Below are 27,847 nucleotides of genomic sequence, written 5' to 3'. Positions count from 1 at the left end.
TTGCACACTCCTACAAACTCCTTGTCGTACCTATTACAGTAAATACAGGGCAGTTTTCCCAGTTCATTGTCAGGGACCAGGAAACTAATGTCATTTACACACACAGAATGTTACAGAAAGCCTGAAGCCTATCATAGCTGTTGTATTCATATGCCACTATATGAATATGCTGTTCTATTTCTATACACCACTTACTTACTAGCATTGTGGTTATTCAATCATATTTATACTCCTTGACGTTCTACTGCACATAAAACTTGTATATGAATTCCATATTGAGAATGTGGGTGCTTCTAAAATAATGCAATGTTGTCACTTAGAGTAAATAATACAACATTTATAGAAACATGTTTAGTGTACAGAGAAAAAGGTACTAGGTGAAAGGTCTGCCTTACCTGCACAATGGCATTGACTGAAGTGTCAGCACCAATAGATAAATCGGTGCCTGGCACATTGTTACTAATGGTAGCAGGCAGCACACACATGGGGATGCAAAACTCCTCATAGCGGGAACGTGCCTCAGTTAACTGCAGCAAACACTCAAATGCCTGAAGCAGCAGTACAAATGCATTAGATCCAATGAAAAGCATCACCTTATTGTGACACATACATATTATTTAGAATATGTACCCTGCTTGTGGCTCTTTCCGTGTGATAGGAGGTTTGGCTTCCCATTGGCAAAAAGGAGACTAAGAATGGTGTTGGGCAAAGACATTCATGCAAGACATTTAATGTTTGAAGCAAAGCTCTGTCATATTGCGCTGGGGGCTCACATTGGCACATTCGCATACAGAAGTGAAGACTATGACTGGTAAGCACAGGTACTGGTTAGTTAATGACATGCCCACACAACAAAGACAGGTGGGAAAGGTCAGAAGGTGGTCAAGCATAAGTTAAGGCAACAATTCACTGTACCCTGAATCTGTCAGAAAACATGTACAAAACCCCCCCCACTGTATTACTTAACACAGAAGATGTGTTTCGCCTTACTGTCTTTTCTTTAGTGACCTCATAGGGATCTTGCTAAGTCTGAGTGTAAGCCAGTCATTAGTCAGTACAAACATTATTCTGGACTAGACAATTCTAGATAAGGAGACTTATTTTGTCACCTTTCAGAGTTCATTAATTGTTTATAATAACTGAACAATCGTGCTTCCAATCACCACGAGACACAACCAGCTAGAGGTGAGAAAGGAGACCATTCCTTAGATTGCTAGAAAGACTAGAAATCGCCCTTGATGGTGATCACATAATTGAAGTATAAAACAGCCTTCAGGAATGTCTTGCAACAAAGATCAAAACTTTCTTCACCTTTGTTTAAAAATAGCCATATTAAATGGCACTTAATGAGAATCCTAAATTTAAAAGCACGTATAATAAAGAATACTAGTCTTAATATGGTGGATTTTTACAGAACATCTGTACATTTCATTTGAATACATAAAAGTCACCCTTGTCCACAGTCCTATTGTTAGTTGCAAGGCATGCGTAATAAAGGAGTTCTTAATTTGATTGCCTTTCAAAAAGTTGCTGAAGTAGAAATAATTCATGCAAAGTGTTAATAATTGTAAACATGCAGAAGAATATGTTGAGTTAAATCCTTATGCTGAGCACAGATCTTAGTTATGAAACAAGTCAGGTGCAGGCAAAACAACATTGAGGAACACAATGAGTGACTCCACTGCATGCCTCAATGACAACTTACCTGACACTGACAGAAACCATAACAACTGAACTTTTCTTTACCAGCTTCACCAAGTCAATACAAGGGCATACATTTCATAGACTTATTTTGACATCTTTGCTTTGCAACATTTGTGCTGAAATACTAGTGGAACCAAGTTAAGATCAGTGACATCATTTTGGTCCCTGTCAGGCTGACTTGCAAATGGTCTTAGGGATGAGAGAGCTGATAGTGATGCTGGTAGATAAAAGAGTGTTGCAGTGATCCCAATCTGGTTTAGTGGCTGAGTCAGTGCACACACCTTCTCAGATAGACTTACATCAGTGATAGCGTTCAGAGCTGTATCTGCACCAATGCTGAAATCTGAACCCGGTACATTGTTGGAGACAGTAGCAGGAACCATAACGATAGGGACACAGAACTCGTCATATTTCCCACGTGCAGCTAACAATTCAACAAGTCCCAGGTAGGCCTGCAGGGCACAGCCAGGTCAGTGATGTGAAAAATGACAATTTAAATGACTGGAGTTACTGGCAGAGACAAGGTAGGAGCCAGAGGGAGAGCCTTTTCTATCACAACGGACAGGATGACACAGAGAGGTACCACTCAACATTTACCAAAACATTTAAAAAAACAACAACCAAAAAATATATGTATTAAAAAAATATGACAGGAAGTAAAAGAAACACAAAATAATGATACCCTTCTACCAGCATTAACAGGCATTTTCTTTAAGTATTTATATGTGAACTTAGTAGTAGTTCATTCAATTTGGAGTGTAATGCTGCTTTCATTTCACTAGATTGTATAAACAGAACTCAATCTTCGACTCCTGTCAGGAAACAATGCCATACCCATAGACACTGTATTGATCATTATTTTTCTAAATGTGTCATATTCAGTGGCATGGTTTCATTATCTATGTAGCTATATTGCTGGTGGAAGGATAAATGATGAAATTATACAAGTCATTTATAATTGTGACATGTAAAATGTAAAAATCTTAAACAGGTAGAGAAACTGAAAATACAGAACGATGATAAGGGTTAGAAGTGAGATGTAAGCAATGAACAGGATTTGCCATGTTTAACATTACTGTACTCTACAACATTTATTTAAAGATGTCCAATGTCTATGTATATATAAAACAGAAACAAGCTTTTTACAAATACTTCATACACAGTATTAGTGTCAACAAGTGTTGCCAACAAGTGTTGCTTAAATTGGAATAATGTTAATAAACAATTAAGCAGTGTTTGTGCTAGAACGTGCCATTGCGTCAAAACCCCGAAATAAAAAATAAAAAACGTCCTGCTGAATTTCTGTTAACGCACCCGTGTGTTCCCCTTCGCAGACCAGAAGCAATACCAATACACAGTAAATTAATGCATTTTCTATTAACATGACAGGTCTGACGACAGGCTTTTTTACTTGTAAATTTTATTTTTATTTTTAGTGTTCTCTGTAACAGGGGCCATCGCTTAACCTTGAAAAAAAAAAATACAGTACCTGAAGCACACATGCATTTATCATATCAACATCATCGTGTGTTGTAAAAATAAAGCAAAAATTGTTTTGAAAACTCTCCAAAATATTTACTTGGGAGCTAAGAATGAAAAATGTCAAAGAACAAAAATGCAATTTTTGATATGGACATTGTCAAAATAAAGGGGCAGCTAAGAATGTACCAGTCAGGTCAGTGTCATTTAAATACTACTACTATTAAAACTGTATCTGTTGGTAATGTGGTTTCTTCTAATGCAGCGGTTTTCAAACTGGGAAAAATTCTGAAATGGTGGACAACGCATTTTATTTAGTACAACTTGCCAATCTATTGCAAGCTTTTGTCTTGTAATCAACATTTAATTGCTAACACCAGACTGATGTGCTGTGACAGAGCGTTCAGTGCACACGTGGCTAATTTACATATATATATATATATATATATATATATATATATATATATATATATATATATATATATATATATATATATATATATATATCAATGACCCGATTAAAGTTTATTGTAACTTAAGTACTATTGATTCATTTCAAAATACAGAATGTATGGCCAATCAGAAACCGAAGTATTGCCATGCAGTCTAATTTTAACAGCTGTTACCTCTGGTATGACAGTCAGAGTTTTTAGCTTTCAATCCAGTGAAAAAATATGTATTGTAGCACGTTACTAGCAAAGGGCGATCAAGATGAAATACTGTCAGATTAAAAATGGCAACAATGTCTTACAACTGAAACTCTCGTAAATTTCCCTGCCATCATCAGTGATTTGTGTGCTAATAAGCAGAGGCACCCATCACACTGAAACTGGGTAGGCGTTTTATTATTATTTTTTAATTTGCATCAGTACTGTACATTTTAGTCACCAAGAATTGAAAAATGCCAATAACATGTTTTCCTAATAAGGTCAGCTGTAGAGATGCGTTGATAGTGAACCTTTCTTTGCCTGCTTTTCTGTAATTGCACTATCAATAAAAATACATGATTGGCACTTGCTATCAAGTCATATTCCTATGTCATTTCTGAGTGATTGAGGCTAGCACGGAGGCTTTGTTGTTTTTAATTAATCAGTAATTACAATAAAATTATGTTGATGTTTCCAACAACTAGAAACCTGTTTGAGGGACTATTTTTATCCAAAAGGAAACATAATATATATATATATATATATTTTTTTTTTCCGTTATAATACAGTAACTTTTATAATTGTATCCATCACATACTCCAAGGCGTTGTTTTATCATGTTACTGTACAAAGCTTTTCTGTTTTTGTTTTATTATGACTATCTCAGATGGGGGGTACGCAGAGCACTACATTTTTTGGAAAGGGGTACACAGCTTAAACAGATTGAAAACCCCGGTTCTAAAGTGATTTGGTACAATGAATATCCTTTACTCAGTGATATACCAGCATCACTGGGACACATTTCCCAATAGTTTGCACAAAAGTGACAGCGAGTATTGTAGAGATACCGTGGTTTTATCTACAGCTTTATAGTTTTATTGTTTGTTCTTCAGAAAAAAAAGATCAGTAAACTCTGTTGGCATATTTAAAACAAACAAAAATAAGAAATGGTGGCTGGTTCCTAACATATTGCAGTTATCATAATTTCCCTTACCTTACTCCAATCTTTACAACTACTGTAATAACATGGAAAATACATACCTCAAATCCACCAATCACCAGCAATGCGTTTATTTTATTTGCTTTCATTTGCTCTGCGATTTTCTCCAGGTGCTTTGCTGGAAGAGTTCTAAAAATTGAAAGGGAGATTCCAGTAATATAAATAATTGGGTTCAGTTATATGTAGCACTAAACGCAGGACCCCATGCTTAGTGTAACGTTTTGCATCACCTTCACTTTTCTTTTTTTTTAAACTATATGAACATAATTTAGATATTTTATTTAACATCATGTAATCACATAAACTACAAAATGATATTGCAAATGTCTACCAGAAGCCATAATAGTAGTACGGTATTTCATGTTAGACTTCAAAATGTCCCATTTTTCAATTTATGTCAGTTTTTTCATTAAGTATACAGAAAACTACAAAGCTGTATGTAATTCAATACGTTAACGTAACATTATTCAGCAGGTTTCATTCGACGTTATGAAGCAAGAAGTTGTTAATTTTATAGGGGGAGGCAACACTTTTGGCCATAGCTGCAGAGCAGATGCAACGGGTTAATTTTAGGGCACGTCACATGCAACAGGGAAAGTGGTCAACATGGCTTTGTGGTTAGTTCCTTCCTTCAGTGTTACCTGTAACTAGCACTCCATTTTGTGGCTATGTGGGAAAAGTCTGTTGTATAAGACCACATCTGCTTTTAGAAAATAATATTATACTGCTAAATCTAAGGTGTTGAGCTACATCGAAGCTAATTTGGGGTGCAAGTGTTTGACTTAGTATGAACAGAATCTATCATATTTTTGTACAAAGTTACATCACGCAGCCTATGTGTTTGACTAGTGTATCACTTAATGAAGGTGCAACTCTGTATATTGTATTTATTTTAAAAAGTTATCACAAGTCAGACTTTACCGTTTTGTGCCCAAAAGGGAACCACCTTGGCCAGTCCAGCCACCAACATCCCCCCACTTGATCTCCTTAATCTATTGGATAAAAAAAGAAAACAAATGTGGGTTGTTTCAGTACTTCTGGTCTGTTAATACTTACACATTAATAAGGTTTAACATAGTTAAAAATATGGAAATTAGTTAGAATATACCTAGAATAAAAGAGACTATGAATTCCAAGCAGGTATTCTCACACTCTCCTGTATTCAGTACAGACCACTGGCAGCTGTAATCTGCTGACAATTACAACATGACTCTTAACACACTATAATACACATGGGCTTATGAAATTCACTGCTGTCGTTCCTTTGATGTATGCCAATCTCAAAGCAGTTGATAAAGATATTAGTAAAACAAAACGCTTCATTACACTCTATGTCACCACATTTTATTTTTCAATCTCTGATTTTATGTTTTGTTTCTTCCAGTATTTTGTAATGTCTCAACATAGGACACTCAACTCTCTCCATGCCTACTATCAACGCTAAGATTTAAAGCAATCACCTGCTGCTGAATTTAGGATTTCAATCAATTAACTCAACCTAATGTTCATTCTCCGTATCAAGCCTGGTGCTTGTGCTCAGCAGTAGATTACAGGAAGGTCAGTGAAGTATGTCATAGCTAGGACTGTGCTATAAAAGGAACTTGGTGGCATGTAATTGGTTTGCAGTTATCTGTCAGTTACTTATGCTGTGTGCTTATCGTCAAATACTTCCCAGTCTTACTGCAATAAGGGTAACATGCCAAGTGTACTGTCATCAGCATAGACAAGGTCACACTAATCTCCACCACTCTGATAATTTGCATAATACAATCCTTTACATCAGATGGTTTTAGCCGATTTGTTGTATGCGCTGAATGTTTAAAAAATAATCTCTTTGTCAGGACAATTAACAGTATTTCTGCCCTAGGTTTTAAAATCAAAATTCCTGCATCTTATTAGCACTGGTCTCTCTTCTCTCTATTGAAGATCTTTTAGTTATTTTGCTTGAAGTACTTTATACTTCAATATGGAATACAACATGATTTCTAATACAAGACTATAGATGAAAAGTTGCTGCTGCTTTCAACTGCTTAATCACTTCATGTAGTTCTAACTTACTCTGATGATTTAGCTGTAATTAGACCATGCGACCTGTATCAGAGGTACCAGGATGCAGCTGCTTTTCTATAGTGCTGTATTTGAAGCATTTCTAATCATAAATGAACATAAACAATAAACAAAAAAATTCACAGCACAATAAAAAGGGAACAAGTAACAATGTTAACAACACAAACAAGACAAGAAATTAGATTTTAAAGCATTGGTTTCAATAAAAACACACACGCACACACACACAACTGAATACAAACCTGCCCCTTAGCAAATCCTTCAAACCCGTCATTCACAGCAAATATCTTGTGCCCCTCAGTGATGCCCACCCTCACGGCTGAGCGGACTGCAGCATTCATGCCTGCAGCTGGGGCTCCCACGTTCAAGACAGCCACATTGAAGCTACTCTAGAGGTATAAATCAAAGTAAATAGTTACAGCACACCCCTGAATCCGTTCTTTAAACATGCAGTGCTTGAGACAGTAGAACAGTGTTACATTTCATAATGCATTAGACAATAAAAAAGCAAGGTTCTGGGTGGTCAAGAAGTCAGGAGGCATGAAAAAGAACATTTCTTTTTAAAGTCATAATAATTATGTAATTATGGGCATTCCTGCATAAATTCACAAAAATGGGGTGGAGCTAGTGCAAATGAGGATTCTCAAATATTTTAATGAGATGTACTACAGCTGCTGGTAATTGCAACACCTACAATTGCATCATATGTTAAGAGCTTTTGAAAGCATGTTTTAAATAGTCGCAATTAGCAAACCTTTAAAAGGCAGTATGAAAAACACTATTCCCTAACCACGGCTACAGTGACTGCATCAAGGAGACACTGTTTTCAGCAAGAACGAGTGATTTGTAGGAGGAGAAGATAAAGGGTATTTCGTACTCGCATTACCCTCTTCGATTTAACTGAATACCAAATGAAGTACAGGTACAGGCTCAGCAGCCTCATAATTCTTGAGCTGCTGTCCGTTTTAAAAGATGACCTGGAGCCTGTCACCCAGAGAAGCCATGCTATCCCTGCAGTGGTCAAACTATTGTCCACCCTGCATTAACTTGCCTCTGTGTAGTTTCAGGGGGCTGTGGCAGCTGTTGCTGGCATTTCCCAGTCCGCTGTTTTCGTGCATTGCAAGTCGTGGTAGTTCTAGAATCATGTTGCTTGCCTGTTCCCTTAATATCTAATGAGATTTACTGGTCTGCAGTGAATGACTATTCCTGAGGAGCACTGTCAATGGCCTAGTGGCTAGACACCCTGTATACAGTATGTGTGTTTGTACATGCATTTTTAAAAATAAAACTGTCTTCTCACCTCAGTAAAGAGCAGCAAAGGGTAGCATACATGTGTTTATACTTATTGACACTGCAGTTTTGAATCAAGCTTATAGAATATTTTGATGAAGGTCTGAAGCTGTATGAAAGCACAGTAGCAGTAGCAGTAGCAGGGTACTGTCATGCAAAGGGGATGCTAATTTCTTAAAATGTACTAAATTCTACTTAGATGCCTAAAGCTGAACCACTGTGCAAAGAATTACGTACTCTACATGAGGGATCATCCTGTCAAGCAGAAAGAACAGAAACATTGCACTTCTATTAGTATCAGACAGACACAAATGGGCACAAACATGTTTTTCATGTGTGGAACACAAATACTGTAAATGTTTTTTGTGTTAGGATCCAAAGATTTTTTTATTTACCTTGTAAACAAACACACACAAAAAAGAGGAATAAATCAATACTGAAATCATAAAACTAATACTCATTGAACACATGCATGGGATACAATGAAAGCTTACATAAACAATGCATCAATTAAGGCACATAAATCAAAGATACAATTCTGAACTTGTGGACTTGTCATAATCTCAAATTTCACTTAACTTACAATTGGAAGTTCTGATTGTGGTTTCCGGTGTGCCAGTAGCTTGTAAGTGTTTAAATTGTTCTCAAAACTCCTGAGATAAAAGAAAGAAAAAAAAACTTGAATCTTTAATAACTTATAATAATGTCAGTGTCATTCACTGTAAAGAAACTTTGTACCCTCTAATGTCATGACATCCTTGCCTATGATTATGATTTCTGTAATTGTAAAACTGGAAGCATCATAAGCATGACAGCAATTATACCACATAATACTGCCGCAATTACACCCCATAATACTGCCGCAATTACACCCCATAATACTGCCGCAATTACACCCCATAATACTGCCGCAATTACACCCCATAATACTGCCGCAATTACACCCCATAATACTGCCGCAATTACACCCCATAATACTGCCGCAATTACACCCCATAATACTGCCGCAATTACACCCCATAATACTGCCGCAATTACACCCCATAATACTGCCGCAATTACACCGCATAATACTGCCTTCCTTCTGCTTGCAGATTCCATTGGCATCACAGCACTCTTCTGAAGGGGCAGCTGCAGCAATTCCACTTACACACAACAAGAGGACACATTGCAAAGTCTGTGTTAATTAAAGAACAGACCACTTCAGCATGCTGAATGTGTGTTTTTTGTCTGGATATTTCTACAGTATATAAAACTGTTCAAATATGAACGATCAGATTGGAGCGCACAGCCGAGAGCCATCAAATTGTAATAGGACTGACAAGCAGAATGTGACAACCAGAAAGGAAGCATCTAAAAATAGATCAATTTGTCCTTGTTGAAGCCTTCAAAAAAAAAAAAAAACCTTAAAGTGGGGCAGCTAAGAGCCAAAATGGTTTCTCAACTACATTTAATTTGCACAAACTTGGTTCAATAGTAAATACTGTCAATCCAAACCTCCCACGTAGCCGCACAGCTTCCTCAAACCTCCTTTCATCCATGGCTTTCTGCACTTCTTGAGTCTATACGAGTACAAATATATATGTAAGGTAGATTGCATGAACATTTTTATTTTGTATTCTATGTGTTACTACTTTCTGAAAATAAATCACACAAATTAGGGTACAAATTAGTCAATACAATTTGATATTCCTTTATACTAAATCAGTATCATATTTAATACATTATTTAAAAAAAAAAAAACACATTTAAGATTAAAATTTTTAATACCTAATGTAAATAAAACATGTATTTCAATTGATCTAAAATATTGAAAGGGATACTGTCATTATTTTAATTATGTTGTAAAAGCTTGTTCTAGCAATTGCCACAGTAATAAGTATTTTAATACAGTAATTAATTGATACAACACTTCACAAATGCTTGAAAAAAAATAACAATACTTGAATTGGCAGTCTCAAGTGCTGTAGCCTACACAGACCCCATTATCATTAATTAAGGAACACAGCCAACGAAAAACTGGTCGTCCTCCAAGACTTACCATCTGTACACACTCCATTAGGGGTAGTCGGACCGCTTGGTTTCCACAGAGAGAAACGACGCATGCTGGAGTGTCAGCTGATGCTTCCAGCAGGGCAAGTACAGCCTCTACGCCCATCCTACTGGCCTAGAAAAAAAAAAAAAACTCACACTTTTATCTCCTGTATGATTAAACAGGTTTATATCATAACATCAAACATCTGGAAAGATCTAAAAAAAAAAAAAAAAAAAAAAAAACCACTTCAGATAGAGTGGACATACTGTGTGGCTATTAAAAAACAACTCAGTTACATGGAAGGGGTTCATCTTCACTTCATTCAAGGGGACCTTTTGAAAACACAGCATTGTTTCAGCCACCATCCTTTGGTTTGGTACTGTATTTCTTTCAAAAGGAAACACTAAAATATACATATGAAATACAAAATCCTCGTTTCTATGAACAGCCTTTTTAATGGTGTTGACCAGGTCTTTCTTATCAGCCAGTAGTTCTAAAATGAATTACCATAGCAACTTAGGTGGGCTATGTCTGCCTAAATACCTAACTAAATAGAAAACCAGTAAACACGCAACACTTGTAATGTTAGGACAAGAAAATCATTCTTTGCCATGAATCCCCACTTGTCACTATCTATAAAGATCTATCTGAGACTGTGACGGGATTTACACTAATCATGTCACCTACAGTGCACTCATGCAGTGGTGCAAGATGTTTATTCAACTCACCAGTATTCTGTCAAAAGCAGACGGGGTTCCTCCTCTCTGGACGTGGCCCAGTATTGTCACTCGCGTGTCGAATCCCAAACATTTAACAACAAGCTGGGAAAGAGGTTTTGTATCTAATGAATTGCTCAGTTATATTCTCAAACTTTAAGATACATCAATGTCAGTTTCAAAGTTAAGAAATCTGGTAAATTTGCAGCAGATAAGATTGGTTGCCTTAAGCTCAGTTAAGATTTCTAAGTTGCCCTTGTTTTAATAATACCAAGGATAACCAAGGATTGAGCACAGGTTTTATCAGCATTAGCAACTAGTCCCCTTATACTTGTGCTGATTATTTTTTTACATTTTTGGGGTATGTGCAGATTTTTCAAGATCCACTAATAGCACTGAAAGCTCAGAATGATCTTCCAAGTACCAGGGGATCTGGATATTGTTGCTAGTGCACATGCCTGTGACACGACGGGCAACACTGATGCGACACAGAAGAGAATACAAATAGGAATGATATCTATTTTTGGGATTTTGTCGCACGGCAGCTGGGGAACTGACCAATGAGGAACAGCTTCCCTTCGTACCTTCAGTAAACAGTGGAGGAAGAAAAGATCATTCTTGCTGTATGAAAATACCCAGAGCTGTACAATTAAGGACACAAAAATTACAAAAACACGACAATGAGAGCGAACATCTGACAGTCCATTTCCAGGGAAATGGATTCGAGACCTTTAACTATTTATGCCCCACCTCCGCTCACTTATGATTGGATTTTATTTTATATAAAAAAATGTAATGGAGAAACTCAGAGAAACTGGAGAAACGGATAACGACATAGAATGTCTGTACAGCACTGAAACACTATGTTTAAAAAAACAGTACTGTAATGCTTAACCTCGTCTTCAACTTTTATTTGAGTAACACAAATTAAAGATTTCATCCACAGTGATACTATCAGTAGCTGTGGCGGCCATGACAGTTGCTTGCACACCAAGCCTCGTTTTCAACCAAACATGGCCGCTGCGTGAATAAGGCATACAAAGGCTGTCCAAAGCCTAAATTGGGCGTTCAACATGGAGGACCAAAACAAAATTGCCTTTTTAATTTCTCATGGTATGAGAAAACTAAATGGTTGAGTATTCACAGTTTGGTGTTTCAAACCGGCTCTTCATCTGACATCATTCAGGATTCATTAATCAAGTCCACACTGTTTTTGTTATATTCAGTTGTATTTGTTTTTAGCACAGCTTTTATACTATATTGTGGCCTTAATCAGTGAGTTATATATAGGTTAATTCCCTAGTTGACTCACAACAAATCGTTCGATAATAAGAATAAGATTCGATCTGATACATTTTGCATCGCTTCTGTGTCGCCCTGGTGGCGCTCCCATGTCGCCTGTTGTATTTCACTTGTTTCACCGCGTCCGGTGTGTACAGGCCTTTACAGAAGTTGTTACTCCTTTATATGTTTAAAAAAGCACCTCCCCCTCCTCTATATAGAGAGCAGTGTTTCTCATTACCATGAACATATGGTCAACACAGCTAAGTTTATTTTATAATTATTATAAGTTGTTAAATGTATTTGGTTATAGATCTATATCAGTGGAAATGAAGAGCCCATACAATTAAAACAGCATCCAACCCCGTGTGGGACAGTAAATACAATATTTGAGAAGTACTGTCTCTCTATTAAGTTGTACATTTCCTTATAACCATGTACATTAATCAGAGGTTCTACACAATGTATATAACCATAGAAAAATAAAAATATAGTACTACCAAAAACATAGACTGGACAAAAAAGGGAAACACCTGCATAATGTGCCAAACTGTTTTTTTAATGCGCTTACCCTTATATAACTCACCCCAGTTTAAATTACAATGGTCAAGACACCACTTCTTAAATTGAGAATTTGATAGAATAATAGTGGAAGCTAGGCTGATAGACATTTCCCTGTCCAAGCCAGGACAATACAAAAATATTGTAGACTTGCCATGTTGAATTAATATTGTCCATGGTGGCGCCACACCCTATTTGAGTAAAACACATCTTAGTATACTGAACTTCGCTTCAGTATACTAAGATGTGTTTCATATTGGTAGTGAAGAGAAAAAACATTACCAAGATGCAAGGTCTGGGAAAAGGAAACAATCCACATGCACAATTTAGAGCATGCACTCTTCTATATTGATAAATAAGAAACTGTATTACCAAGGGCCTTCACTTCACTGCATGTTTGATAAAGAACAAAAGAAGCAGGCTGGACAAAAGTACTGTGCACATCACTAGTTCAACTCCTGCAAGACCAGCATGTATAATTGTCACAAAGACGGCTGCAGTCGGTGACATCAGACCAGAAACAACCAGGAAATAAACAACAGAGGTGGAGTTTGGTTTGCTCAGCATTTTAATAATGAACAGACAGACAAAAAATAAAAGGTTGTAAGAAAAACAAGACACAGCACTCGTAGCCAAAACAAAAAGACAAACAAAATGGACTATACAGACAAAACACGGTGAGCTTCTAATTTAACTATTACTTTTACTATTATTATTATTATTACAATTACCTCTGTCTCCAATCCCGTTCTCCACTCACCGAACACACAACCCCGAGTGAGTGAAAACATGCTGCTTTTATGCAGCTGTACTGAGACTCGACTGCTAATCAATCATTCAACTGGAGTCGCGGTACAACTGCACGTGAATTAATAAAGTGCAATTCCCCGTGCTCACATATTACTTTTTACTTGCATGTGAAGTGCTGTGCAAGCCTCGTGCCTAAATATAAATATACATTTTAAACATTCGTGTTACACAGACCCGTTTATATCCCGTGTACCAATGACTATACACCAACATTAACACATAACATACAACACAAAATACACACAGGGAAGGGCACTTTGCCACAATAATGAACATGATTATAAGAGTGCATTGAGAATAATAAATATCGCAATAACATATGGCAAGCCAAGACTGATAATAAAAGAAGCATTGTAAAACCATGCAGTAAAGAAAAATTAATGACGCTTGTTTATACCAGCTTTTGCCAAAAACAAATAGCAAAAAGTAATCATGTTCTAAGTTTGTCGTAAATAGCCAGACTAATGTAAGTAAAAGCCCCTTAATTATGTATTTTGAAATATATATATTAGTACAGTACCTATCTTAACGAGGGCTTTTGACTGACAGCTAAAACCTTTACAAGATGGATTAACTTAGTTAAGGTATTGTAAGTCAGGCAATAATAACTGGAAAGTTGTACATCTAGGCAATTGATGAAGGTAAATAATAAATGCAAGCCTAAAGCAACCGTGGCAAACGTCTTACCATAGCACATGTGAGCATTCCAGAGGTAGCAGTAAAATATGAAGGAGCTAAAAGCAAGGCAGTGGTCAGTGCAGGAGCTGTACTACAAGGTGACTGGTACTTACATTCTTTATGTGTTCTGAGGTAATAGGTTTGTTGGAAGTATCAATCGCCCCTTCCGAGACAATAATGATATTAAGCCTTTTTTTTCGTGCACGATTCTAAGAGGATAAAAAAAAATCACAAGACAAAAAATGTTTTGCATAGGCTTCTAAAGTTGGAACACCATTCTGCTAAAATAGTTTCAAACCCCAGGATGTATAGAATACTTCATTTTAAGTTGAGGCCTGAGACAACTCCACCTTGCCGTAACGGCAACGTGAAACTGTCAGAAACTGATGCTCGTAATGTTTTTCTATTTTTGACTGGCAGTTCTGGTGGAGCAGGGGTGAAACTATTCTGCAATTCTGGGCCCCACTTTGTCTCACCCGATGCTCGTTAGCATGTTCAGGTACTCACATCCTTGACAATACTAGAAGTAATAACTTGTCCATGTCTGTCCATGGCCCCTTCTGCAACTATGACAATGTTCAACCTTGAACCACAGGATCAGGTCTAAATAGTGAGAAAAACACTGCAAAAATAAAATCTCTAAATCCCAGTGTGACTGAAAGACATATGGAACATTCTGGGTAACAGAAAGGAACAAACAAAATGAGAATAAAAAACAGCACCTTCACAAACCTGAAAAAAACAATATATCAATTAAATCTATAAATAAATAACAACATTTTAAATTCAAATACCAAAAATAATATTACTAAACATTACCTGTTAATCTCCATACAGTAGCTCTCACATAGCTGAGAGTTAGCTCTCCAAGAACAGATTACATTGTAATTTACAAACTATCATCTACACAAATAACAATATAATATTTATTGTCCCTGTATTGTAAAGGCTAGATAATCTTAAACTATTGTGCATTCCAATTTAAACCCCCAAAAACATTTACCTGTGACAGTTTGGTGCACATCTGCTCCTCCCACCCATCTGCTGGAGGCATTTCAGGGATGAACATCCAGTCTGCTCCACAGGCTAAAGCACTCACTAGAGCCAGGTATCTAAACCACAGGAACAACAAGATCCATTACAATTAATCAAACCAAGTACCAGAAGCATTTTCATATCACCTTACCCAGCTCAGAATTCGAAAAACTATAATACACAAACACTTACCCGCAGTGTCTTCCCATGACCTCCAAAACAAATGTCCTTTGGTGACTACAAGCAAAATAGAGCAAAACAGTTTATTCCCCCGAGATAACAGTATAGTGCTGTCTGTTTGATTCTTACAAGCAAGGAGCAACAAGTTCTTAAATTAAATTAATCCTGTGCCTCCAGATAGTAAATTTTCACACACCCATTGTTATTCACAGCAGTGACCTTATTCTATAAAACAAGTTGGGCCTTATGCCAGCTGGAAGCTTCATATTTACATTCCAATCCTCGTGCTTCAGAAAGTGTGATGTAACATGAGGAGGCAGCAGCTAAATAGTGATGAGTGTATGTTACTAACAAGCATGTTATTAACATACACCCCCTGTCATTGCATAAGTACAAAACTAAAACTAATAACTAAACAGACTAAAAATTTGTGAATGGCACTTACACTGCATGGTTGTGAACACCCACCTTTGTGCAGTAGTCACAATTGCATCAACAACTTCAATGATTCGATGCAGGGCAGAGTCTGTACCAATAGTCATATCAGTGCCACAGAAGTCATTGTCGATGGATCCTACCATCCCCACAATGTTCAGGTGGGAGTACTTCTCAGCAGACTCTCTGTTAATTTTTCCTGTATAAATGTAAACAGAAAACTACTAATATTCACAACTGAACAACTAACATCTAAGATTTTTCTTTTTCTGTGAACTTTAGAACAAGGCTCTGCCTTCTGTTTGCAACTGGCAATGAAAGTCTACACATTTTACGACCTAATACAGTAGACTGTAGCTAATCCACACCAGTTGTATCAGACCTTTAATATTAGTGATTTGTTTGAAATACTTATTGTAATACTAATCGCAAACTGCACCGTTTTACTATACTCATGATACTTACATTTCAGAAATCATTAATTGCACTTTCAAGAAAAGTACTGAGACAGCTGTTTTGCACTTATCATGAAGTTGTTTAGTTTCTACAGTTTAGTTTCACAGCATGCATTTATTGTGACAGCATTGTTCACAGTTCAAACTGCAGTGTTCGGATTAGCGAGTCTATTATAAAACTACTCCAACAGAATGTTGGATTAAGAAAAGTTTACTGCAGAACTACAGCTGCAGACTGTTTCATTTTTGTAAATCATGTGGATATCTCATTAATCATGAAACACATGCAAACTAAGTCAATCAGAGAACGCATCTTTTTTGACAATACAGGTATTCTTTCACCTTGTTGAACAAGCTCGTCAAGCAGTCCGCTCCACTCCTCACGGAAAAGGTTTGCTCCAGTTAAACTTCCATCTCCTCCAATCACACACAGGTTTGTGATCCCACGCAGCACCAGGTTTTGGGCAGCCGCACGGCGCCCCTCATGGGTACGGAATTCCTTACAGCGGGCACTCCCAATGACAGTCCCACCCTTAATAAATAAATGTTTATAGTAAAAATACATGTTTAATCTCCTGCAGTCTTCTTGTGCATGGCTCCCCACAGCGTACATTAACCCATTAAGTGCCATTGTCCTCATTTGAGGACAGACTCCTTTGCCATTTTTTGGAGCATTTTTAACTGGCATCTACCTGTTATTTGAATTTTCTCTTGAACTATATTGTTTAAGTATTCTTTAAATACATTAACAGCCCATGCTGTCATTTTTTTATTCTTCAATATTAGTTTTCTTCTATTTCATTTAGCTGTTCCTCATCTACTGTTATGTGTCTGCTCTTGACAGTTGCTGCTGCACTTATTTTACTTTATTTTTCAGGTGGACTCCTGTCTTTACTGAGCAGTTTGTGTTGTACCAGTTATCTGTTTTCATCCCCAAATCTATTAAAGGAAATAGGTGAAATGTCACTCATTTTTGGCAGTGATTTTGTAACTAATAACAAATTAAATGGCAGCTTGTCAGTGGTGCGTAGTGATTTATTCAGTGTGAAGCAGATCATTAGTATGCAAGCCATGGTATACGCATGGTCACGCGATGTTGTTTAACCAATCAGCCATGTTATGTTATATGCTACCTAAAGGGTTAAAGGTGAGATATTGATTTTTTTGTTTGTTTGGTTTTTAATAGAAACCTGATACACCGTAAGGTTCTGTGCTGTTTCCTTGTGTCTTGCACTACAGTTTATTTATATTTTTAGTTGCTTTCTTAATCTTTCACGGTAGCGCAATCCATGTGTAACATTCACAATGAAAGGCTCCCCATTGTACCGTTACATTAAAAGTAGTTCCACCAACAACAATCAAGCACCAAACTGCGTATGTCCTGTGAACCCGGGCTGGCTTGTAAAGTCTCTTATAGTATATTTACCTGGTAATGTATCTTACCGTGGTTTGCTATGTTTTGTTAACACGCTTTATCATAACTCTCTGTATTACACTTTTTTTTTAATATTTTTTTATTATTTCTATTTTGATAACTTATTCTATTTGAAACAGCAATTTCCAAAAAATGAATACTGTCTACAACATGCCAGACTGCAGTTTGTTGCTCCTCACCACTTGTAGCATGCTTGAGACACTTTCCCATTTGGCCTCTTCAATGTTTTCCCCACCGTCCACCAAACCCTGGTATCCCTGTAGACAAATACAGAAGAGCTAATGCAAGAAACTACAAGGAGAAATCAGTAGAGTAGAAAGGGCTCAGCTGTAACATTGCTGTCAAGTCTTTCAAACAGTTTATGGTGAACAGTAGAAATAAAATACTATACAATCAGCTTCAGTTCTCCAACAGTTAAAAAGCAATGCTTGTGATGTATTATTAGAAAGGCTTGCTGCACTTCTGAGAGGAAACAATTTAGCTTGTGCTCACAAGACAGTTTAACCTTTGATAAGGCATTGTAACTTTCAAGGGTTCAGATTCAGACAGAGGAATTTTACTGCTAACAAGTGGCAATAAATGAGCCACACTGCCCAGTAATTCTGAAAAGAACCCATTTCCTTAAATGGTCTATAACAGCACTTATACCCTTGCAAAGAGTGCAGCATGCACTTTCTCATATGTACCACTGTCGGCTTTTCCTTACAGACTTTCTTTAAAGAAATCTACTTGCTAGAACGAGTTCTAGTTTTAAAGGTAGAGAGGTTAGCAACCAGGAAGCAACAGAAGAGTTCACTTGAACGTTTCTTGAAAAACTACCAAACGTAAGGCTTGTTGCACTAACGCTCTTTTTTAAAGGTTAACTACAAAAGGAATCCTGCTGTGGGCCAGTTCACCGTAACAAAATTAAAATGGGAGTAACTTTACCAAACGCTTACAAATAGGTGTTTCCGTCACATAAAATTGTAGAAAGCATTAGACAAACCTGTCTGGTAGTCTGGTGCCCACGGCGTATCCCTACATTCTGTACTCAGTGTTGTAGCAGGTATTTCTGTAGCATTTGGAATATGATCAAACAAACATACCTCGTGAATAAAATATACTTTTGCTCCAACATAGATTCCCACACGCACAACAGCTCGAACAGCAGCATTCATACCTGAGGAAATAATAAGAAACATTAGCATTGCCACAGGGCTTTGCAGTGCATACTCAGAATGTGGACATTACACTACTGGCCTTGATGCACTGTGACGGTGCAGGGCTTGCAGATGCCAGGCACCAGTGTTTTATTGTTATTTCATTTACTGTTTTGATTTTGTTAATTATTTCTCATGCATATGCAGTCGATTTTCAATTGAATAATGAGAACCAATTGAAACTCGGCTGCATAAAAAGGTGACCAGCTCTGCTTAGTAGGGTGAAGAGATAGGAGTTGGTGAGAGAGATGGAGAGAGAAAGGAGAACGGGGATCGAGATTCGAGATCCCGAGATATATATATATATATATATATATATATATATATATATATATATATATATATATATATATATTTATATTTTGGCCACTGAGCCCTTTTGTTTTGTGTTCCTGTTTGTTTTGTTTGCTGCCTTTTCTTTTGTGTTTATTAAATATGTGCTATAGCGCTTAAACGCATTCCCCTGCCTGTGTTCTGAACTTTAAAGAAGCAAGGACAATCAATTATGTTAAATATCAAGGGTACAAGCAAGAGTGACCTGCATAAAAAAATGTATTGTATACATCAAATGTGTTTATTATTCTCTGCAGCCATGCAAAGCAAGACTCATAAGACTATAATTATGTTTTCGGCATCTTTTCAGTAGTCCATCCGTCCACTCACAAACTGTAGGAGTTCAAGAGTAAATTAGGTCATTTATAAGGATGGGTTTTAATGTTCTCATAACGTCAGTAGATCTGATGATGCAACGTGGAGGTAAGTACTGAGCTTGTCCCTTCTGACAGGTATGCTGGTTGTAGGTAAGAACATTCCTCATGCCTGGTGTTTTGCAGTCTTTTTAAAATTCAAATCAAAATATGCTCATATAAGTAAGGATTTACATCAAAGTTTACTTCCACCTGAAAGCAACTCATATTTTGTGATGATCAGCGTTTTGTAAACAGTGTTGGTTTTAAATGCTGTCTAGTATGCTTAGAAATAGAATGTATTTGAGGTTCAGTATGTTACAGTGAAAAAGATCCAGTCACTAACTTTTCATGATATAACATAAAACTAACTCCAGGGAATTTAGCCACATGTGTGGTACAAACCAGAATACATAGTTCAGGTTTTTTTTTTTTCAGTATCTTAATACTAAACGTTCCCTATTTAATCCATTTTAGCTTGGTAGTTTTCCACTGCAAAAGGAACATTACTGAATGGTTCACTGCATGCCACAGCAAGCTCTTTGTATGCATTGCATAACTGCTGTTGTATTCATCCATGTAGTGGTAGTAATGTACTGTAGTTAAAACTAGTCTGGCTTCCAGAAATATGACCCCTTTGTTTATTTCTGCTTTATTTTTACACAGACAGGGAAGAATTTTGCATGGAGGATGTATTTGTGAAATGAAAATAAGTGTTCATGTTATCTGCTGTACAGCTCATTAACATTCCATGTTTCTTATTAGAAAGTGTAGCAACATTATCAGCTTTGTGTTAATTTCACAATAAAATGGAGCACACTGCACTTCAAATCCTTCATACACCTGTACACTTTGAGGGAGTACTGTACACAATGTAGTACTGATGCTATGGAGATCTGCATTAGATATACTATTTATCAAGGTTAAATAGTTACTAGAGCAGGGCTGGCACCCAATACATTCAAACAATAAACTAAAGCAGCTAAGGATTTGCTTCAGTACATCTTTACAGCAATATTTTACAGTGAATTCACTGCCATATATGGGGTCAGTGCATAATTCAAATTGATTATTTTGCTAAATGCATTAATCTGCAAACAAAACAATAGTCTTGATTCAAATAAGATTAGTTTTGCATTCTTCTTAGTTAGCCAGAGTTGATGGACATTTAAAAAAAAAAAAAAAGATGTCTTGTTTATTTTATTTTAAATGTAAAACAAACAAAAAAAATATTTTTTATATATATATTTAAATCACTAAGTATTCTTTTTCTTTTTATTTCCTTTTACTTTTGGTACAGAATATACTGGGAGTCATAACATATCACATACACAAGTGGAAAATTCATGTTCTTGTTCTCTTTGTTGAATGAACTTTTTATTATTTTTTATATATACTTTCCCATGTTTTGTAGATTGAATTGACCTATGTAACAATCTCATATGGCCACTTGCTGAATCCAAATCAATCACTCAAGCTAAGTTTGTATACATAACTAGGGCTTCTGTTTTTCGATTTTTATTCATTTCATTTTTGAGTGCTTATTTTTACCTATTTTCGTGTTTTGTTTTGTTTTTTGGGTTTTTTTTTTTTGGGGGGGGGGGGGGGGGGGGGTTCGCTTTCTTATATAGTGTATGAAATTATTGTTTTCGGTTACTTTCCAATATGCCAGGGCGTTTTTTTTTGTTTGTTTGTTTTTTTCTGTCATAGTATGTATGGTAATAGCTCAACAGTACTTAAACACACAGCACACTTGAACCTTCATTCCTTTGCTATCTTCCACAACTAAATCCCTATGGTCACAAGCACATTCTTCTGTGTTTTTTGTGTGTAGGCATTTTTTTACATTTTGCCACAATTTGCTATTCTGTTTTAAATCCTCTGTATCTTAACTGTAATACAGCTTTTACGCGAACAAGCCTTCAGTCCTAATTGTAACCTTGTTTAAATGTCACACGCGGAGTCTCTAACAGAAATGTAGGAATGTGCTGCCACTTGGTACCTGGGATGGGTTTCAATTATTCAGAATTCATCAATTATATATACAAGTTAGGAAGGAGGGTCATTGTGCTGGACTGGGAAAGAAATACACACACACACACACACACACACACACACACACACACACACACACACACAATCTTTTTCTTTTTTATAGCAGCAAATTTGTCTTGCTTTTAAAATAATTTAAAAAACCCTTTTGTGGGATATCAGTATTTACTATTACAGAGTCTTTTTCTGCCATAACACGTGCTGTTGAATTCACATTGCAACTTATACAGTCTCAAGCTGTTTGCCGAGCTGTCAAGGACCACATTTCCAGTTACAATTCCACACAGCTAATCAAATATTCTACTACTGTTACTTGGTTACCAACAGTACACACAAGCCTATTACGGCTTTACTGGGCAAGTTTGCTGTTACTGTAGCTAACATTCAAGTACTGTATACAAAGTTGTTTAACAGTGTTCAATAGTAAAGCCACATATCACTTGCTATGAGTGCTAAGCTATCCCAGGAAGCACACAACGTGTTTCCTAAAGACTTATATTCATTGGCCAATGCAGTGGTTAAGGGACAAGCTGTACATAATAAACTAGTATTAATCAAATTAGTATTGTTGACATTAAATTCAAACAGGGTTTTATCATTAGACTTCACAATCTGTGTACTGTACTGTAGAAGCAATCTTGTTAGTAATCCTTGGCTACACCTATTCCACATGCAGTACTGACTCCCTGGTATTTTTCATCTCGTCAAGGCATAGCTGCATCCTTTTGAGCCCTGAGAGGGTAAAACAGACCCAATGAAGAAACCTGCAATAGACTCCAGATCATGAAGACTGGTCCATTATATAGTCAATTTACAGTACTATGTGTTTACTGATTAATACAATTCTACCATTGGTAATTATGTGCTTTTGGTGTTGTGTGTGGTTTAATGGCATTGTATTAGGATTGGTAATTCACGAAATGTAAATGCCATTTTATGAATTAAATTCCTGATTCGATGATGACCTACCCATCAGTCAATGCAGAAGTGTCAACAAATTGCCATCTAATCAGGTGAGTTTTATTTAAAAAAATGGAAATGTAAAAAAAAAAAAAAAGGAAGAAGTATATGATATTGATAACATGCCAACAGGCACACTGAAGAGTACATCTGAATTTGAATGATGTAGGAGTGCCATATTAAATACAACTTTAAGTTCTACACAAACTGTATAATAACAAAATCTCTCGCTTCATGTGGCTCAAATTCCGTTCTGCTTAAACAATGTTGCATGACCTAGCACAGTGTGTACTCATTTATTTATGGCTCACATGCTAATGATATGACTCGAGGTTGTCTTTATAAAGTACAGCATACCTTTTCCAGCTGTCCCCAAATCTGACATGAATGTTCTGACTGGTATAGCCAGTACAGACAGTTTGGATGATTTTAAATAATTATTTCATTTGGAAGTTTAAGAGGGGGTGGGAGTCCATTGGAAGACAGTGAGAGAAAGACAGAAGGATTGTGGTTGTCATGCCGGTAGAAGCATCCAGGTTTTTCTGTTTTGCTTTTTGTTTTTTTTACAACAAATAAACAAAAACAGTGCAAGTCCCCACCACTGAGCTACTAGCACTGGAGTCACTGGGGTGATGTTGCTTCTTCAGCAGGGCCACACCTGGAACACTACTCTCTAAAAAATATACTTTTTAAACTAAATTTACAATTCTTTTACTTCTTTTTACTTTACCTAACCTATTTGGTAAAGGGGTCTGCAGCCTCCAAACCTACTCAGCCTAGAAACAAACCAATCCCTGCCAAATTGAACAAAAATATTAAAATATAACCACATGTTATTTACAAAAAACAAACCAAAACAAAACTCACAGTGGTGGAATGCAGGGAGGTCTTTTAGCATTTACATTTTTTTGTAGACTGTAATGAGACAAATATTTTATATTAGTAACAAAAATTATTGGGAGTTCTCAAACCTGAAAACCAGTGGTTAGGAAGGTCTGTAAAAACTGGCCAATACTTACAAACAAGTCTTTTGGATACATACAGTACAGTAGGCATCTAATCCATCTAAACCTTAGTTGCTTGAAACTACTGCAAAGGTCTTCACATGAACAAATGACCTTATATAACATTGTCTAGCAACAGTCTAAATCGGCTGACTTTCAAATGGCGTGCAAATCAATAATATACAGCTCTACAGCTACAACCGTACCAACCTTACATGTTACTGCAATCTGTACACAGTCCCATGATAAACCATAGGTTATAGTAGCTTTTCTGAGCGCTGTACATGCACACACTAGTTTAACCACATTGCTGTTGTTGTTTTAAACCAACTATTTCTATATCTTCCTAAGAGATGATGAAAGCTATCATTGGTGATCACATTCTCTCTTCCCATGTGTTAAGGTAAGTTAATCCAATCTCAAGACATACAGTACAGAAGGTGTATTTATGTATATTCATATACACAACACAAACTAATCAAATTACAAATTATACAAAGACAAAACTGCAAAAAAAAAAAAAAATACACTACATACAAATGGCATTTTCTTAGCAGTCTGGTCATGCTTGATCACCTATGGTACTGTAAATACCTACTAAGCCATTGCCCTGATCTGTTTCAGTAGTAAAATTCTCATCAAGACTTAGAAATGCCACTAGCTTAATCAATATACTGTCTCCTGGGGCTGCAGTCTGCACACTCAACACACACCCCTCCCGTGCCCCAAATGTGTCAAAACGGGGTAAACAAGGGGTCTATAATTATAAATCAAATAGGAGTATCAAATTCTTTAGACAACCCCATTACAAAATGGGGACACTGTGTATCCTGGACCCTGAAGCAGTGTAGATAATACAGTTATACAGTGATTCAGCAAAACATTTCCTTTTGCCCAGCTCAAGTCATTAAATCATGAAATAGTGTATTAATACCTTGCAGGGCTTTAATAAGGCAGCTCAGTTACTGACCCACCATAACTACCAATGCTTACACAATTTTCACTTTACCATTCTCTCAGGAACCTATAGTTTTAATAGCTTAAGCATCTTGCTAATTTGTGTACACATTCTAAAAAATCATAAACATTGTACAAGACTTTACTACATGTTAATTGCTTTAAAAAAAAAAAAAAAAAAAAAAAAAAAAAAAAAAAGATGTATTGCTATTGAATATCCTGCAGATGTATACTGATAACTATCCTCATATGGTTTTATGTCTATCTTGTATTTATTGTATTTTTTGAAGGGCATGTCGTGATGCATCAGGTTGCAGCTCGCTGTCATCATCCCTAATCCTACACCGTTCTGAGCAACGCAATTCCAAGGCAAATCCTATTTTATACTGGTATCATTTTTCAGACAGTTTAAACCTTTCCCAAGTCTGGTAATGGTTCAACTTTATAGAAATTCGTCTTTTCAAATTAAATGCTAAACTTAGCTGAAGGAAATACTGCTAAGTAATACACTTCCACATTCAGTCATTAAAATTTCACAAGCTGTGATGCAGCTTTTCCGCATTCATGACGCACAGTCTCTGAATCCGCAATGACCTGCCTCACTTACACACATTTCGCTGTTTTATTTACAGCAACATTTCATCCACCATCCCGTAGCATTTAAAAACGAACACATCGAAATACACTTGTCCTTGCTAAACAACAAATAATAGGATTTATTCTCTGTATGTGCATACAAAACGATTGTATGAAAAGCACCGATCACAAAATGTTCATTATTAGATAGTTTATATTAATACAGGAATGTAACTAACGTTTTATTATTTGATACATATAGTAAAATTACTAATACTTGTAACTATTGGAATGTATTGTTTTACACTACTTCGTGTTACCTAATAATACTCAAATCGTATTTTATCATATCCTGTTCTTATCTTCAGATTTAATAGAAATACTTTTCTGTACTACGGTAATATTACACAGTATTTGCTGGCACTAGTACAGTACAAAAAAATGGCAGTCACCTATAAATATATATATATATATATATATTATATATATATATATATATATATATATATATATATCTATATATATCGTATAGACGTATCTGTTATGCACTGCTCTAGTTCCGAGTTTGGAGACGTTACGTCAGTAGTTTGGATTTGTAATACACCTCAAATTTTAAAATAAATTGAAGAATTGACCGATGAAAAAAGAAATATATATTTTTAATTAAAAAAATAAAAATAAAATCTCACAACGGTGGTCTACAAATGTCGTTCATTTCCATACTGTATTTATTTTAAGATCCAGTAGGTGTTGAATCTCTAATGTTAGTTATAATGATATTAAAAAGCATTACAAATAGATTTTCATAGCGAAAAAAAGAAAACAAATTAAAACGTTAGAAAATAAGTTCGAATATCATACGTTATAACGACACTAAATAGAATTGTTTTTTGTTGTTTGTTTGTTTGTTTTTTAAATACAAATTGTACCAGGTTCGCTATTATCAATTAATAGCAAACCCTACCTACTGTACGTTACCAATTTATTTTTCTCTACACTAGGCCAACCTAAATGTCTCACTTCTTCGTCTCTGATGTCATTTAAACTACTGCCATCAGTCTTTCTTGGTACTGGTATTGCCATTTGAACCCCTGAAGATGCTAGAAGATTTCCTTCAACTGCCACTCCGTTTAATTAAAAAAAAAAAAAAAAAAAAAATACATTACCTTGAGCATCTCCTCCACTTGTCAGCACTGCTATGGCTTTCCCTGCACCGGAGAGATTTTCAAAAAACTTCTTCTGATCCGGCTGCGCCATTTCCTTTTATTTAGACTGAAAAAATAAATACTAAAATAAAATATACTGTTATGTATTTAATAATATATGTGTGTATATAACTGATATATACAACGCATTTACACGCCTATTCGCAGACAGAAGTTCCTCCTACCGTCTAAGCCTCCCTTCCTGCCTGTTTCTAACTTGCTTTCTCTTTTTCGTTTCGTGAGATTAGAACAAACCGTGACCGAAATTAAAGTGACAGCACCTATGAGCCAACTGAAAGAAAGAGCAGGCGTGCCCTGGAAAAGAACATCCAATGACGAGGCAGCTGGCATTCGGCGTGTGAGGTGACTCGAGGGATGGGTAAAGACATGTGCATTACAGTTGGAGGTCTGACCTGTGTTTCTAATACTAGTTTACTAATAGGCTTATATGTCAAATAATAATATTACAATAAAAAAGTGATACAGGGTTGTCATCTGAAATGCATGCAAACTATACCACTTGTTGCTGCTCATAAATAATTAAGCATTAAGAATATTTTACTGAGTACCACAAGGCCATAGCAGACTTTTAATGGCTTGACAAATATTCACAGCAGCAGTAGGCAATAACAATGTACATTTCAACAGTATATTGATAGGTGAATGGCAGCACTATCAGTCCACAGATGATAGACAAAGAGGAGAGTTGGCCTTTTATTGGACTAACTAAGCAATAACTAACCACAAGCTTTCAGGACCTCTCTTTTTCAGGTGAAAGTAGAAAGAGAGACTGACGTTTACATTTATAGGTGGCTTCAGCACTTCAATAAATAGAACCTATTTTCCTTACAGTATTAGAATTGTAGTCATTCAAAATGGGTTCTTTTTGTTAAGGTTCTGCTGGCACCTTTAAATGTAAACATCAATCTTTTTTTTCAATTCTTAAAACAAACAACTCACTGGACTTTTTTTTTTTTTTTTATCATTTTTGTGTACCTACATTACCTTTTTTATTTATTAAATTTATTTATTGCACTTATATAGCACTTTTTATTTAAAAGTATCGCAAAGCACTGTACAGTACATAGCAGAAAAAAAGAACAAACCACAATACATTTGTAAAGCATGTCACACATACAACTGCCACAGTCAGACCATTTAAATAACAGTATAGAAATAATAATACAAAAGCAGCAATTTTAAAGTTAGATTAAAACCCACTAAGGTAAGAAAGCCATTTTATAAAAGTGCATTTTTAGTCTTGATTTGAAAACTGTAACGGTCCCAGCTTCCCTGACAAACGAAGGCAGAGCATTTCATAATTTAGGAGCTGTACAAGAAAAAGCCCTCCTTCCTCCCATGTTGTTTTAGAACATAAGAACATAAGAAAGTTTACAAAC

General features: G+C 36.1%; 1 protein-coding gene across 7 annotated transcripts in view; it reads right to left on the bottom strand.

Moving 5' to 3' along the window:
- LOC121314084 (ATP-dependent 6-phosphofructokinase, platelet type-like) overlaps positions 1-26,666 on the bottom strand; it is a 35,330-nt gene extending 8,664 nt beyond the window's left edge. For 2 of the 7 annotated variants that reach the window (XM_041246922.1, XM_041246924.1), the window contains exons 1-16: positions 26,409-26,665; positions 18,894-18,967; positions 17,988-18,065; positions 16,716-16,905; positions 15,952-16,117; positions 15,496-15,540; positions 15,272-15,380; positions 14,382-14,477; positions 10,951-11,043; positions 10,229-10,354; positions 9,685-9,749; positions 8,771-8,840; positions 7,140-7,286; positions 5,752-5,822; positions 4,872-4,959; positions 2,004-2,156 (exon numbers count right to left, since the gene is read on the bottom strand). In XM_041246922.1, the coding sequence (XP_041102856.1) occupies positions 2,004-2,156; positions 4,872-4,959; positions 5,752-5,822; positions 7,140-7,286; positions 8,771-8,840; positions 9,685-9,749; positions 10,229-10,354; positions 10,951-11,043; positions 14,382-14,477; positions 15,272-15,380; positions 15,496-15,540; positions 15,952-16,117; positions 16,716-16,905; positions 17,988-18,065; positions 18,894-18,967; positions 26,409-26,499 (1,662 nt within the window). In that variant the 5' untranslated portion in view covers positions 26,500-26,665. Of the gene's footprint in view, positions 1-395; positions 549-2,003; positions 2,157-4,871; positions 4,960-5,751; positions 5,823-7,139; positions 7,287-8,424; positions 8,443-8,770; positions 8,841-9,684; positions 9,750-10,228; positions 10,355-10,950; positions 11,044-14,381; positions 14,478-15,271; positions 15,381-15,495; positions 15,541-15,951; positions 16,118-16,715; positions 16,906-17,987; positions 18,066-18,893; positions 18,968-26,408 lie in introns of all 7 variants that reach the window. The other 5 variants (XM_041246920.1, XM_041246921.1, XM_041246919.1 and 2 more) reach the window with 5 other exon arrangements.
- Positions 26,667-27,847: the final 1,181 nt, after the last annotated feature.

This window comes from Polyodon spathula, chromosome 4 (assembly GCF_017654505.1).
Source record: "Polyodon spathula isolate WHYD16114869_AA chromosome 4, ASM1765450v1, whole genome shotgun sequence".
Classification (NCBI taxonomy): domain Eukaryota; kingdom Metazoa; phylum Chordata; class Actinopteri; order Acipenseriformes; family Polyodontidae; genus Polyodon; species Polyodon spathula.
This window is presented reverse-complemented; position numbering and strand designations above follow the sequence as displayed.